At 44.5% G+C, this 13523-nt stretch overlaps 1 protein-coding gene across 1 annotated transcript in view; it reads right to left on the bottom strand.

Annotated features, from left to right (window-relative positions):
• The window catches only part of NR2C2 (nuclear receptor subfamily 2, group C, member 2), an 84203-nt gene that overhangs the window by 11719 nt on the left and 58961 nt on the right, over window positions 1-13523 (bottom strand). The window contains exons 3-7 of the mRNA XM_006868674.1: window positions 9721-9921; window positions 7760-7862; window positions 4613-4792; window positions 2078-2225; window positions 1094-1187 (exon numbers count right to left, since the gene is read on the bottom strand). Of these exons, the coding sequence (XP_006868736.1) occupies window positions 1094-1187; window positions 2078-2225; window positions 4613-4792; window positions 7760-7862; window positions 9721-9921 (726 nt within the window). The remainder of the gene's footprint in view (window positions 1-1093; window positions 1188-2077; window positions 2226-4612; window positions 4793-7759; window positions 7863-9720; window positions 9922-13523) is intronic.

Below are 13523 nucleotides of genomic sequence, written 5' to 3' on the forward strand. Positions count from 1 at the left end.
AGGGGTTGGGCTTTTCTGGACTCTAGTTCTCAGACCTTTTTTATGGACTGCACAGTAGAACGGTCTCAGGCAATCCCTTGGTGGTCAGAATTTCCTCAAGGTTCGTCAAGAAGGCCTTCCACTCAGACTCATGCGTTCTCTGTACCCCACGGCACAGTCAGAACTCCTCAGTAATGAGCAGCTAGCCCTCATCACACACAGTACCACAGGACTACAGAGAGGCAGCTCAGAGCCCAGCCCAGTGACCCAACAGACAGACGACAGGCTTCCATGCCAGTTGAGGACTCAAATTTTTGTTTTTTCTTTCCTACGAAAAGATGGTCCTTCCTGACCTGAGTGTGCACATTAATGCGCATGAGAATGGGTGAAAAAGAACTCAGCAGCAATGCCAGGGCCCTCATTACCCAGTCTTTCCCTTTCAAAGTGGAAAATTTTGACCCCAGCCACGGCTTCCTGCTACTTCATCAAGTGTTTTACATCAGAAACACCAAAATGAGAAAAACCAAGGCCATCAGTTTTGCAAACTAGTACCATGGAGAACAGTGGATTCCTTTGCCTGGACAAAACACTCCTGACTCCTGCTTGGCTATCTTCGTGGGAATTGGCCAGCTTTCGTTCTCTCTCAGATTAACAAACAACTCTATCAACAAGCTGGATTCCCTACGGCTGATTTGCTGTGGCACAAAGTTTTAGAATTATTAGAATGCTGGTTGAACTTCCTCCTGAATATCACGTAACAATAAAATGGAACCACACTTTTGCAAAAGGCCCTCTTGGGACAAGTGCCTGCTTCCTCAGCATGCTAGTAGTTTAGTAATGTGTGTGTTGGGGGAGGAGGGTGGGGGAGTCTTTTAATAGAGACCAGAACCATGGAACTATCACCAAATGGAACTCTAAACTCTGATGGATATATTATGACTTTGACCAGATAGCCTTGACTGAGGTTTCTGCAAAGTCATCAGTATTTCTCAAATAGATCATAGAAGGTTGGGGTATGTAGTCTTCATAGGCCTGGGAGAAATGGGGCACATACAGTTAAAATAGCCACACACTGCAATACCGTGGAGGAGAGGGATTAGGTAAAGAACATCACCTTGGACTCCGTGGCCAGGAGAACCGTGCCGTCCTCGCGTATCAGAGGCTGTTGGATGTTCACAAGCATCCCGGGATCAAGAAGCCCTGTCTGTCTATTGAAGACATAAAGAAAGCCAGAGTAGCTTCCAGCATTTTAGTCACAGTGTGATCATGCTGCACTTCCCTGGCCCTCACCCCTCCACGTGTGCCGAGGAGTCTGAACGGTAGAAAAGCTCTAACTAGAAACAGCCCGAGTGACTAGCCTCCTTTTCTTTGCATGAAGGTGTACACAAAAAAGTCAAGTTTGTGGTCTGAGATAGCAGCAAACACAGATGCACAGCTATCAGAACTTTCCAGAATGACATGAGACTGTGGCAAATCTGCTAATAAAGTTAACTTGATCTTTAGATTCCAAGGTACCCTCAACTCCATTTCTCCAGATACATCTGAAACTTTCTTGTTCTCCCTTTCTGTTCCTTTTAAATTAAATTAAATGATGATATTAAAGAGAACATGTAAATTACCTTACTCTCGGCGACTTCACGTGAAATTTAGATCTATTATCTATACTGTAAAAATAGCCGTCAATGTTGAATTACGGAATAGTTAATTTCCTGTACATTACATGATGCCTAAACTAAGGAGGAGTCCTGGTGTGGCACTACAGAATATGCACTGGACTGCTACCACAAGATCGGTGGTTCAAACTCATCAGCTGCACCCTGGAAATCCTATAAAGGGTTGCTATGAGTTGGAACGGACGCCACAGCATTTAACAACAACCAAGGAGGAGATCTGAGCCCTGAGAGAGGATACATCCTCTGCCCAGCTTTAACTAGCCGTCCTCAGGCCTGTCCAGAGGGTGACTGGAGCAGCTGCAGGAAGGGTGAGAGAAGGCCAAGGAAGGCTGTGGCAGGTGGGCAGGGAGCCATAAAAATGTCCCCTTTCCCGAGGAATGTCTGTGCCTCTTTGGAGCAGTTCTGAAGGCAGGGCACTGACTGACCTTGTTCCATCCTTTTCTGCCACAAACGTGGGGGTGGCTATCAGAGGACTTCTCAGGTCTTTCCGGATATAGATTTTCTCAGTTGAAGCAGCACAATTGCTAGGTTTCTCCCGCTGCACATCAAAGGGCTTCCGTTCACTCTGCACAGCTTAAATCACAACATACATTTTCATTTTTACATAGTCAATCCAATAAAACCATATCTCACATGGTAGAGGACCAAGGAGTTGTCCTCAGCAAAGTCACTCAATGAGGTGATGCTAAGCTCTGGTGCTAGATTAGTCTAGGTGGTCTGTGGTTTTTTTGTACTGAAAGGTTCAATGCCAGACCAAATGAAAAGCTATGAAAAAAGAGATCCAGATGGCTGGTGTTGCTCAGAAACTGCAACAGAGCATGTGTACAACAATGCTGTGGGAGGCCCACACTGAGTCCTCTAGGTTTTCACTTTGTGCTTCTAGCATAGGCTCTCACCATGATGACACAAATCTCCTCTTTAAGTAGGCCCGTGACAGAGATGCTGTCCAGTATTACAAACTGGAGGATCCATTCTCATTTCTAACTCAAGCCTGAAAAAACTGTTTAATGACTGTCACTTTGACACCATACGAGAACTCTGGTATAAAAACAGGTCTACATGCCAGAAAGAACGGAAGAAAATAACATGCTTTTAAAGAAAGGAATAAGGAATGAATCCCAGACACTAAAATTCAGACATCTTGCTAACCAAACTGAAATCCAGTTGCGTTTTGAGTTTATAGCTGTAATGGTGATTGCAAAAGGCTGATTCTAGTCAATGTTCTGAATGAAAATATTCACTCTTAAAAACAAGACAACTTAGCAATGTGGGTCTCAGTTCCATACCAAGCCTTCGGGCTTCAGACACCCCTTCCCCACCAGGCTAGACCCCCCCTGGGGGATCTCCTGGCTCCTCATTTGTCTTCTGTGAAGACAGGACCTATGCAACGCACAGACATGTTTGTAGACAGGGAGACAGCAACAACCCCTTTCCTCCAGCCCTGAGCCAAACCTGACTCCCAGGACCCTGTCCTGCCAACCCTTTTCCTGGGTCTTTACAAGTGCTTTGGCTGTGACTTTCATACTATGCTCTGAGTCTAAGAAAAATAAACTGGAGATTAAAATAAAAAATAAAAGAAAATAATATAAACAAAAACACATCCCTCTGGAGTAAGAACATTATCAATAGATAAAATAAAAATACCACCACTAGGTAGAAATCAGGCTCATACTTCTAATTTCTCCCAGAACACACTTTCACTTGGCCCTTACTGGATATTGCAGTACTCTGTCTCCAGAAATGCAAACAATGATGCATCTGCACTGTCCGAGGGCTCATGCAGAGAGGAGAGGAGAGGAGAGCACCCTCGGCCTGGGGTCCCAGGTCCAGGGTCACCACAGCACCCTGTGTGCCTGCCTCCTCCAACCTTCACTTTCCCATTTGACAGCCTGAATTCATTCATTCTCTCAACTGCCTCATGTGAATTCTGGTCATTGTGTTTCCACCACTATTTGGGAAGCAGACCTGCATGATGACTGGCCTCTTCTCTGTGGATGAAGGCCTGATTTTGGAATTCCTAACCCCACATATTCTGCCCCATACTCAGCACTTTCTCTAGAGCTCCAGGTGCTTAGAGGACCTGTGAGAGGGTCCTAACTTCAAAGGAAAGCAGCCCAAAGTAAGTGGGCACAAACCTCTGGAGGTTGGGAAGCTTCAAGCTTAAACTCTCCAATTAACAACTCTAAAAAGGATTCTGGTGTTCTCTGAACAGTCTGATGGGCTCTCATCATTTAGAATTGAATCACACTAGTATCAAGCCAGAACATGATCTACTTCCGCCTGTCCTTTCTGTCTCCTTGGTGGCAGTGGTGATCGTTTTCTGGGTGGTACCTAAGATAAGTAAAAAGGAGCCCTGGTGGCAAAATGGTTAAAATGCTAGGGCAACCATAAGTCAGTGGTGCAAAACTATCCGCCACTCTGTAAGAGAAAGATATAGCAGTCTGCTTCTGTGAGGACCGCAGCTTTAGAAACATGAGGGAGCAGTTCTAGTATGGGGCCTACAGGGTCATTATGACTTGGAACTGACTTGATGGCAGTGTGCTTGATGTTATGATGGACACCGATTGAATGCACAGGCTAAGAAAACCTCTAAGTGAGGAGAGCAGAGGTTCACTTAATCCTCAGAGCCGTGGGAGGCTGACACTGAGGTAGAGAGAGATGGCATGTTTTCCCAAAGCTCCTAGCTCTTAAGTGGCACTGCTCTGGTATTGGCTTTACTCCAAAGCCAATGTTCACCCTCCTCCACCTGGCTGCCTCCCAAATTAATTCAGAATACGGCTTTCCACATACACCACAGGAACTGAGTAAACCTAGCTCAACTGGCTCTGAATCTACTAGCTGACTGTGAATAGATATTTTCTCTTAAGATTTCAAGGCAAGATACAAAACTCTTACTTAATACACTCTTGCTCATTTTCTTCCCTCCTTGCTTACTCATGCTTTTTAATACTTTTACTCACATTCCATTTTCATGCCCATCTCTAAGCATTTTTTCAGCCTGCAAAACTGACATCGATTCCGATGGTGTTTATTGATGATGCAGTCTTGGTTGCTCCGACAGCTGTAGGTCAAATTTTTCCTCACGCTCCTTTTGAAGAAACCTTTGCAACCTTCACAACTGACAGCCCCATAGTGGCGACCTGAAAGGAGGAAGAATACATGAAGCAGTTTGCTAAGGGGACAGGTAGGCCCTGTTTTTGTGTAGGTGTGTCAAAGTGGAGCTGTAGTTATCCTACACTGGACTGAGAACCATATGGTCAGCAGTTCAAACCCACTAGCCATTTCATGGGAGAATGATACGGCTTTCTGCCCCCGTCAAGATTTACAGACTTGGAAACCCTATACACCAGGTAGCTGAGTCAGGACCAAGTTAACAGCACACAACAACAGCACAGCAAAGTGACCAGTGTTGCAGTGTCTGTCACACATTGATAGCCACGTGGAGACCAGCAGGCTGCTCCCTGAACATTTGACACAATGGCTAGGACTTATCCACAGTCTTTGAGGTGGTGAAGGAAAACGGAAGTTCAGTGTGGTTATGTAACTGCTGGTAAGTGACAAGACTTCCATCTCTTACTACATAAGAAACCTCACAGGAAGAGCTTACAAATGATGGCTGAGTTGTAAATCTCCTGAGCTCTCCTGTCTTGCCAGGGGTGGCATAGAACAGACAGACCATGACTGTTTTATTATACAGGGTCTCACTCAGACATTTACTCATCTATGGAGCTCATGTACAAGCGGATTGTGACTGCTTAGGCACTGTAGGATAAGCACTGGACTGCAAGGCCAGTTTGAACCACCACAAGGTCAGCTGTTCAAACTCATCAAATGCTCCAAGGAAACCCTATACAGGATCGCTATTAGTTGGAACTGACTTAACAACAACAGCTAGGCCCAAGACAAAGGCTACCACATGATTCACCTGGGTCAGGTATTCTCTGAAGACACAATCCTAAAAGTATATTTACTAAACACAGTTCACTCTTTTGATCTTGTTTACTTTGGTGTCTCTAACCTTGAATTATCAATGATGTTAACAAGAATCCCTTACCTCAGTTTACTGTTTCAAGTTCACAAAATATTACCACACAAATGACTCAATGATCCCAGCTGGGATTAACCATGATCTGTCTTCTGGTTCTGTCTTGTTTACATAAGCCAATTGCACAGCTACATGGCCATGATAACACAGTTCACAGAAGAGTCATTTCTGGAGGCTATAGAGGACTCCCAGAAGCGTGGTAGTGCCATATGATAAGCACTGGATTGCAGGTTAAGCCCACCAGCCACTCTGCAGGAGAAAGATAAGGCTTTCTGTTCCCGCAAAGATGTAAAAGTCTCCAAAACCCTATACAGGGTCGCTGTGAGTCGGAACAGACTCCGTGGCACTTCATAACTGAGGATTCCATCATGCGAGGTTCTTGTATGCAGAACCACAGGGTACAGTTGGAGGATGTCAATTCTGTGCTTTTAAGAATTGTTTCACTTGCTTCTGGGGCAAGAAGCAGCCTCTGAAACTGCCCAAGGAAGATAATGTTTCAAGAAGACACAAAAAGAAAAGGAGAAGAAACTTGAGGAGCTAAAAGTGAAGTTTGCATGGAAGCATTTCTGTGAAATCAATAAATCTGACAGAAAATAAGCTGTGCATTGTGACTGAAGTGATGGTGGTCCGATATGCCTTTTCTAACGTCTGTGGCCAATGACAGTTAGAATGAAATGTCGTCTTGGAGCCTGTTACACAGTTAAAAATAAATTTTTGCTAAATAACTGAAAAAACAAAAAGCAAACCTGTCTTGCTAATGCTACTTTTGTGTGCATTGTTTTTCCTTTCCTTGCAGTCTATTTTCTTAAATTTTCTCTCCCTTAGTGTGACCTCTCATATCCTGACACAATGGCAAAGGAGAGCCTTTGACTAGGCCGTTCCATAAGGCCAGGAGACTGTCAAGTGGGGAAGCCAGGCAGGTTCTGTGGCCTCTGTATGTTCACGCTTCATTTAGTGAACAGTCTGCTGAATGTGTCCTCCTTGATGAGCAAGGAAATGGGAATACAGACATGGTGCGTAGCATGGTATTTCTCAGCCCTGTAAGGGGAGGTGGACCTAGAAATAATCATAAGACAGTGTGACAAATTCCTAGAGAGCTCCGTACAAAAAGGCTTGTGTCCGTTGATCATGACCAGAGGCACCACTGTCTCTCTGTAGGAGAGGTGACAGGTGACGAGGTGAGGGCTTCAGAGAGGGGCAGACAGTTGGTTTACCAGGACAAGGGATTGGTGTCATCAGCTTTAGGGGAAGCTGAAGGAATCTGCTGTACATGCTTGCCTGGAGCTATCTTCCTAAGAGGCGTGGTCTCTCTTTTTCAAGGCAGCACCACAATGTCTCCGAAACTCCTGTGAATTTTGTGACTACAAAATAAAGTGGAACCAAGCAGCTATTACAGAATGCAGGTTGTGGCCCTTGAATCACTGAGCTTTGTCCTTGTCAGTGCTTTCCCATCTTTTCCCTTACCTGCCTTTACAGCTCTGGCCTGAATTTTTGGGTGAAACATCTCCTTGCACACAAGCCCATGAACCCTTCACCAAGGGAACCATGGGTACGACCAGTCAGCTCTCTGGGTCTGCATTTCACTAGCTAGAACACCCTTCTGCTTTACCCAACATGTGCACACTCAACCACCACAGGAAGCCTCTGCTGACCCTGGACCTTGGCCAGAACCACATGCTCCCTCCTCTTCCACTAGAACAAGTTTACCACACTGGATTATATGGACAGAAGTACAGTTTGGATGAAGAAAAATTATACAAATAACTCATCTTGTGAAACAACAAAGCACTGTGCAAATATTAACTGGATTTAAGAAAGCATGATTTTCTTAGGAGTGTGTAAATAACTATATGTTATTACATTTAGCCAATATTTAAAGTCACAGAATAACTCCTTGATATTTCCTTTTGATCTTAATAACCAGACAAACTTGTTTATTTACTTTGCTACTCCAGTAGTAAAAGTGACCATCACATTTTGGCTCACAGAAAATGTTTTTTTCTCTTAGTTAACTACTGTCCCATCCCAATCCCAGTTTGGTTCACGACTTTGTGTTACTTACCAGAGGCTTTATCTCCACAGACCACACAGTACTCCACCACTTGGGGCCGCTGGATGTCAGCCTTCCCAAGTAAACGCTCAACAGAAGCAGAATCCGTGACGATCTAAGAAGAAATCAGGAAACAGAATCAAAGTGCTGATTAAAAACGAGGTCACTTAGCAAAGTGATCTTTAACTGTAAACTCATAATCTTACATTTGTTTCTAAAGCAGGGAGTTGGGGCAGAACAAGTAGGAAATTCCCCCTCCCAGCCTGATCTGCTCCCCCAGGTGGCCCTGCTGCTCACTGACTGTGCCCTTCCAGCAGTTGATTTCCCAGAGACAAGCAGAATCCCCCTCTCTCTATTCTATTATCTGGTCACCTCAGCAACCCAGGATTGGGGTCGGGTGGGAAACCAGACACAGATGTAGATATTTATGGTCTTTTGGCAGTCTATTTCCATGAAACAACTTGAAAAGTATGCAAAGAGGTGTATTTGCATAAAGAACTACCCAACAGCCATGCTCTGTTCATGGAAGAAGTAGGTTTCTCATTCAGTCAGTTGGAGATGGGAAGCCTGGACTAGGTGGTCTCTGAAACCTCGTCATTTGTACCAATTTCCTGGAGGGCAAAAGTGCTACTCATCTCAGAGAGGCTGTAACTGGTATCATATGAAAATGGGAAGAAAAAAACAGCTGTTATGAAAAAGTGTCTAAATTCAAGCTAATGGTAAGCTTTAAAAATGATTTGATGTATGCTGGAAATATTTTATGTAAAATCACATCTTGTGAAACATGCAACAAAATCTAAAACCATCTTTTCACAAACGAGGAGGAATTCTGACTTCAGATTGGAGTGTAATCTAAGAAATGAAGGAGACAATGTTTACTAACTGCAGTACACCAAAAAACCACTCACTGCAACTCAGCTGGATCCGACTCATAGCAACCCTGTATAGTTTTTCTGAGGCCGTAAATTTTTACTACAGAAACAGAAAGCCTCATCTTTTTCCTGCACAGCAGCTGGTTGGTTTGAATTGCTGAATTGCGGTTAGCACTCCAGTGCTTATCCTACGATGCTACCAGGGTTCCTTAAGTATAGCATTAAGGGGCCTCAAAAGTATAGTTCTGAAAGCTGGATGTCTTGGCATTCTGAAGCTAGCTCTATCAGAAGGAAGAATTCTTTCCTTCTCAAGTTGCTCCACAGTTGCTGTTGCTGTCAAGTGCCAACGAATTAGTTCAGACCCATAGCAACCCTGTACAGAGCTTCCAAGGAGTAGCAGGTGGGTTCAAACTGCTGACCTACTGGTTACCAGTCCTATGCTTATCCTATAGTGCCACACACCAGGACTCCATAGTAGAAAGCCCCAAAGAAAGCATGTGACCCTGACTAAACAATGGGACACTGGCCTTAAGTCTCTAGTCTCTTTGTTAAAAAACATGCCGAGCAGCAACCCTGCTGCCCTCCAAAAGCTGGCTGAATGCTCCTTGAACTTCTGCTTACCCTGTACCTGGTCCTACCCCTCCCTGTGAGATATGGGAGAACCAGGACAGCGATGGAGGCAAGAATTGAGGGAACCAAGGCTAGCACAACCAATACTAAGGGCCAAGTTTGCAGATCTGGACAAGGTATAGGTGAGAACAGCCCTAGGTGGTGAGCCCAGGGCTGTCCCCATGGGGCCTCAGATAGGAAGAATTCTCCAGTGGCCTCAGTGCTGGCTTGCTCGTGGTCAATCTCCTGTGGGCTACTGATTTTTGCTGGCTCAACCTCCATCCCCTTTGAGCACCACACTTGGCTATCCTAGGGGCCTTGACACTCATTTACTGTTTCTTCTTCTTTTTTTCATGTTTGTCAAAGCAACAACTTGCCAACTTTTCAGGTTGGGACCGTCTAGGGATGAATTTGGCCTTAAAGCAGAGGTAAGAGTCAGGAACAATTCAGCAGCAAAAGTGCTGACAGGAATGCCTGTTCAGCAGCCCTTACCTGGATCCTTCCAGGAACGAGGTTGTCGGAGGTGGTGAATATGAGCTGCTTAGTGCTGGAGGTCTCTGGGGAAGCCAGGATCACCTTCCCCGTTCCAGCTCCATCTGGGCTGGTTAGGATGAACTGCTGTTTGGGGGACCCAGAGGCATCCACTGCGGTGACTATCTGGATCTTCTGTCCTGTCTGTTGGTCTGTCACAATCTACAAGACACAACATGGAGTCTGCTCTCTAGAGACACCCTGTACCCTGGCATGAACAGTCCTCAGCGAATGTGACTCAAGTCCATGGTGAAATGAGAAAAAGAACAAAAACAATACTCAGTTCAGAAGGTAATTTCAAAAGGCAACTTTTATTCTACTATTATATGTTTCCCATCGTTAGAAGTAAAATGCCCTTCTTCTATGAAATGAAGGCAATATAATAATAGGTGACAGGTTTCACTTGAAAAAGAGTTAACATCTTTGACCTAGCCTAAGAAAAAATATGGGCAAATCAAACTTTTTAAAGCACCACTGATGCACAAAATCTAAACCCCTGGGAATGACTGCTTGAATGAAGGGTTGGTAAATAACCTTGGCTTAGGCTGAAAGAACCTAGGAAGTCCCTTTCTGACGTATACTTGCCTCACCATTGACTGAGCCTGCTTCCACCACCTCCTGATTCTGAGGTTTTTAAGGCACAGACCAAGTGTGACTCAGAGACAGCACAGGGCCTGGCACAAAAAGAGAAGGCAGTAAAACCTTGCGGGATGCACTGCAGGCAGCAGGCATGACTGTGGAGAAATTCTAACTCTGACCCCTTCCCAGCAGTCAAGCCCCCGACCCCACCCTGAGTCTCTGATTACCTGCATCACCTGTGATGAAAATAGTTGCTCTAGCATGAGCAACCTCTCTTATGGCAACTTAGGAAATTCTTTGAAGCGGTCCTAGTCCCTGTCCTGCCCCTTTCCTCGTTCATGTGCCCTGATCTTGGAGCTGTACCTAAGCTCTACCCCAGGATACCAGTAGGTCCTCACTACAAATGGGGCTCTTGCGGTTGTTGTTCTAGGACCTGGACAAGGACAGATGTGCTGCATCTCTGTCACTCCTTGACAGTCTCTTACTTTGTGAAATGGAATTGCAAGGTCTGGACAATCAACACAGAATCTAATACAATCACTTTGCCAATGATCGAATCTGTAAACCTATATATGTGTGTATGTGTATACATATATATATGTATATGTATAAATGCATATATTTTTAAATGACATAAGAGCAATGTGGACAATTTTTTGATATGGCTCTTCTAACCAGTCTTTGGTACTCCCACCAAATTAATTTTTTTCCTGAGTCTGGGTAAGAGATGGTGGGAGAAGATGCAGATAGGATTATATGATTCAGTTGTGAATGGTTATTACATAGTTAATTGTAATTATAAACACTTGGAACTCCAACGTGTACACAACCAGTCATCTCAGAAACAGCCACAGGGGTCTCGCTATCAAAAAGAAAGAAGAGTCATAAGCGGCGGGTGGCTTTTGGACCCTGAGATTCCTGTGCATTAAACTTCCTCCACCCAGAAGACAGAGCTATGACATCAGAGGAGCAGCCGCCAAACCAAGAGCCAGAGCACAGGCAGAGTGGTGGGTTTCTCAGCCTGCTGAGTAAAGTAAAGTTGTGTGTCTTTGGACAGGAAGCTCACGTGGGGACTGGGTATCTCCAGGTACTTAACTGGGGAGTTTGGTTTGCTGACCCATGAAGTTAGAGAGGAGCGCCTTCTGACTGAGGCTTCTAGCAGACTGGAGTGCCTTTTGGTCATTTATCAGCAACACTGCCTGAACAGAGCTGAGGCCAAAGGGCCTGTGGCTGAGAGGCCAAGACCAGAGAGAGGCCTGTTGGTGGGCACGACTGGGAAGAGACTGTCCTGACTCAAAAACTGTGCCCTTCCAATCCTGAATTGTAACCTGTTAAACCCCGTAACTGTGACTATGGTATCTAAGTTCTGTGTGGCAATGACTTCATATGATAAGCACTGGACTGTGAACCACAAGATCCACAGTTCAAGACCGCCAGTCGCTCCGTGGGAGTTAAGATAAGGCTTTATACTACTGGGAACATTTAAAGTCTTGGAAACCCTACATGGGGCCACTATGAGTTGGAACTGCCTCTACGGCACGTAACAACAATGAATTATTGAACCCAGCTGAGTAGTAAGTGCTGGGAGAAGGAGGGCTGGTATTAGAACTGGTGGTTGTTAAATGCCTTCCAGTCAGGAAGATTCCTATTTAATGAGATTCAAAACCATACCGACTCAATGGCACCTAACAACAACAAACCCAAAACTCACTAAAGTTTATATTCCCTGGGTAGAAGTGGCAAATTTTGTTTATTTATTTGCTTGGATCAAATGTCCATACTCCTGGAGTTCTGAAAAAAATAAAGCAGGGTTGGGAGCAAGGTAAGAAGGTTTGTCGTATTCTCACAGCCTGGCTATAGACAGTCAGCTGTGCTGTAATGCTTGCTTTGAAAAGACAAATTTGTTCTAATGCAACTGATACATTAGGGAAAAATTTGAACATAATATGAATCTTCACGTTTTATTGCGCAGAACTTCTTCATGAAAATCACTAGGTAAATGTAAAAAATAAAACCCAACTGAATTACCTGTGCAAGAATACACACACACCTCAAACACAACAGCTACCTTAGAGTTCATTATTTTAGTATCACAGCTTTCCCTCGGATTCCACAAAACCCTCTTCCACCAGTAAACTACAGGTCCTTTTCAAGGCAAAGGGTCACGTATATTTAATCTCTTTCTCAGCCATTTATTGTGTATCTTTCTCAGCCATCGTATGTCTCAAAATCAGTTTTCATTAAGTTTAAACCTGATTTTTAATGTGTCATTGACAAAGCTTTTGAGGGCTAAACCACGAACCCCACTTTCACCTGTGGTTTTACTGCTCACTGTAGCACAGCCTGGGGATTTTAAAGAACGCATACGTCACAGTCTTGCAGAACTGACTGCTCTCCACTAGGCCAAGCCCTCTCTGGCTCTACCACGTAAACCTTTCTTCCACCACTCTCCTGGACATTGCTAGCTCTCTGGCCCAGCCAGGCTGGACTCATTATTTCTGTTGTAAAGAAAGGCCTGAAAACTGGTGGCCTGTGAGTCCAAATCAGCCACTGGATAACTTTTTTTGGATTCCAGAGTCAGTTAAAAAATATTTTCTTAACTGCTGACATCTGAAACTAAGAATATTTTCCATAAAAATTAGATTTACAATTTCTTGACAAACTGGAAACTGGCCATCCAGGGCTCAAATACCCCATGGCACTGGCTGTCCCTTGAGATGGACATGGGCTCTCTGTTGTTGGTAGGTGCAGCTGAGTCCGTTCCAACTCATAGCAACCCTGAGAACAAAAGAACGAAGCATTGCCTGCTCCTATCTCGGTGGGGTCTTCCTCTTCTTCACTGCCTCTCTACTTTACCAAGCATGCTGTCCTTCTCAGGACTGGCCCTTCCTGATAACATGGCCAAAGTCTGAGAGACGAACTCTCACCATCCTGGCTTCTAAGGAGCATTCTGGCCCAACTTCTTCCAACACAGAAGTTTGTTCTTTTGGCAGTCCGTAGTACTTTTAATATTCTTTTCCAATATAATTCAAATGCATGGGTTTTTCTATGGTCTTCCTGTCCAACTTTCACATGCATCTGTTAAGTATTCCGACTCACAGTGACCCTGTAGAGGATCCAAGGAACAGCTGGTGAGCTTGAACTGCTGACGTTGCAATTCAAACTGACTAAGGTGATTAAAAATA

Source organism: Chrysochloris asiatica, unplaced genomic scaffold (assembly GCF_000296735.1).
Source record: "Chrysochloris asiatica unplaced genomic scaffold, ChrAsi1.0 scaffold00121, whole genome shotgun sequence".
In the NCBI taxonomy this organism is placed as follows: Eukaryota; Metazoa; Chordata; class Mammalia; order Afrosoricida; family Chrysochloridae; genus Chrysochloris; species Chrysochloris asiatica.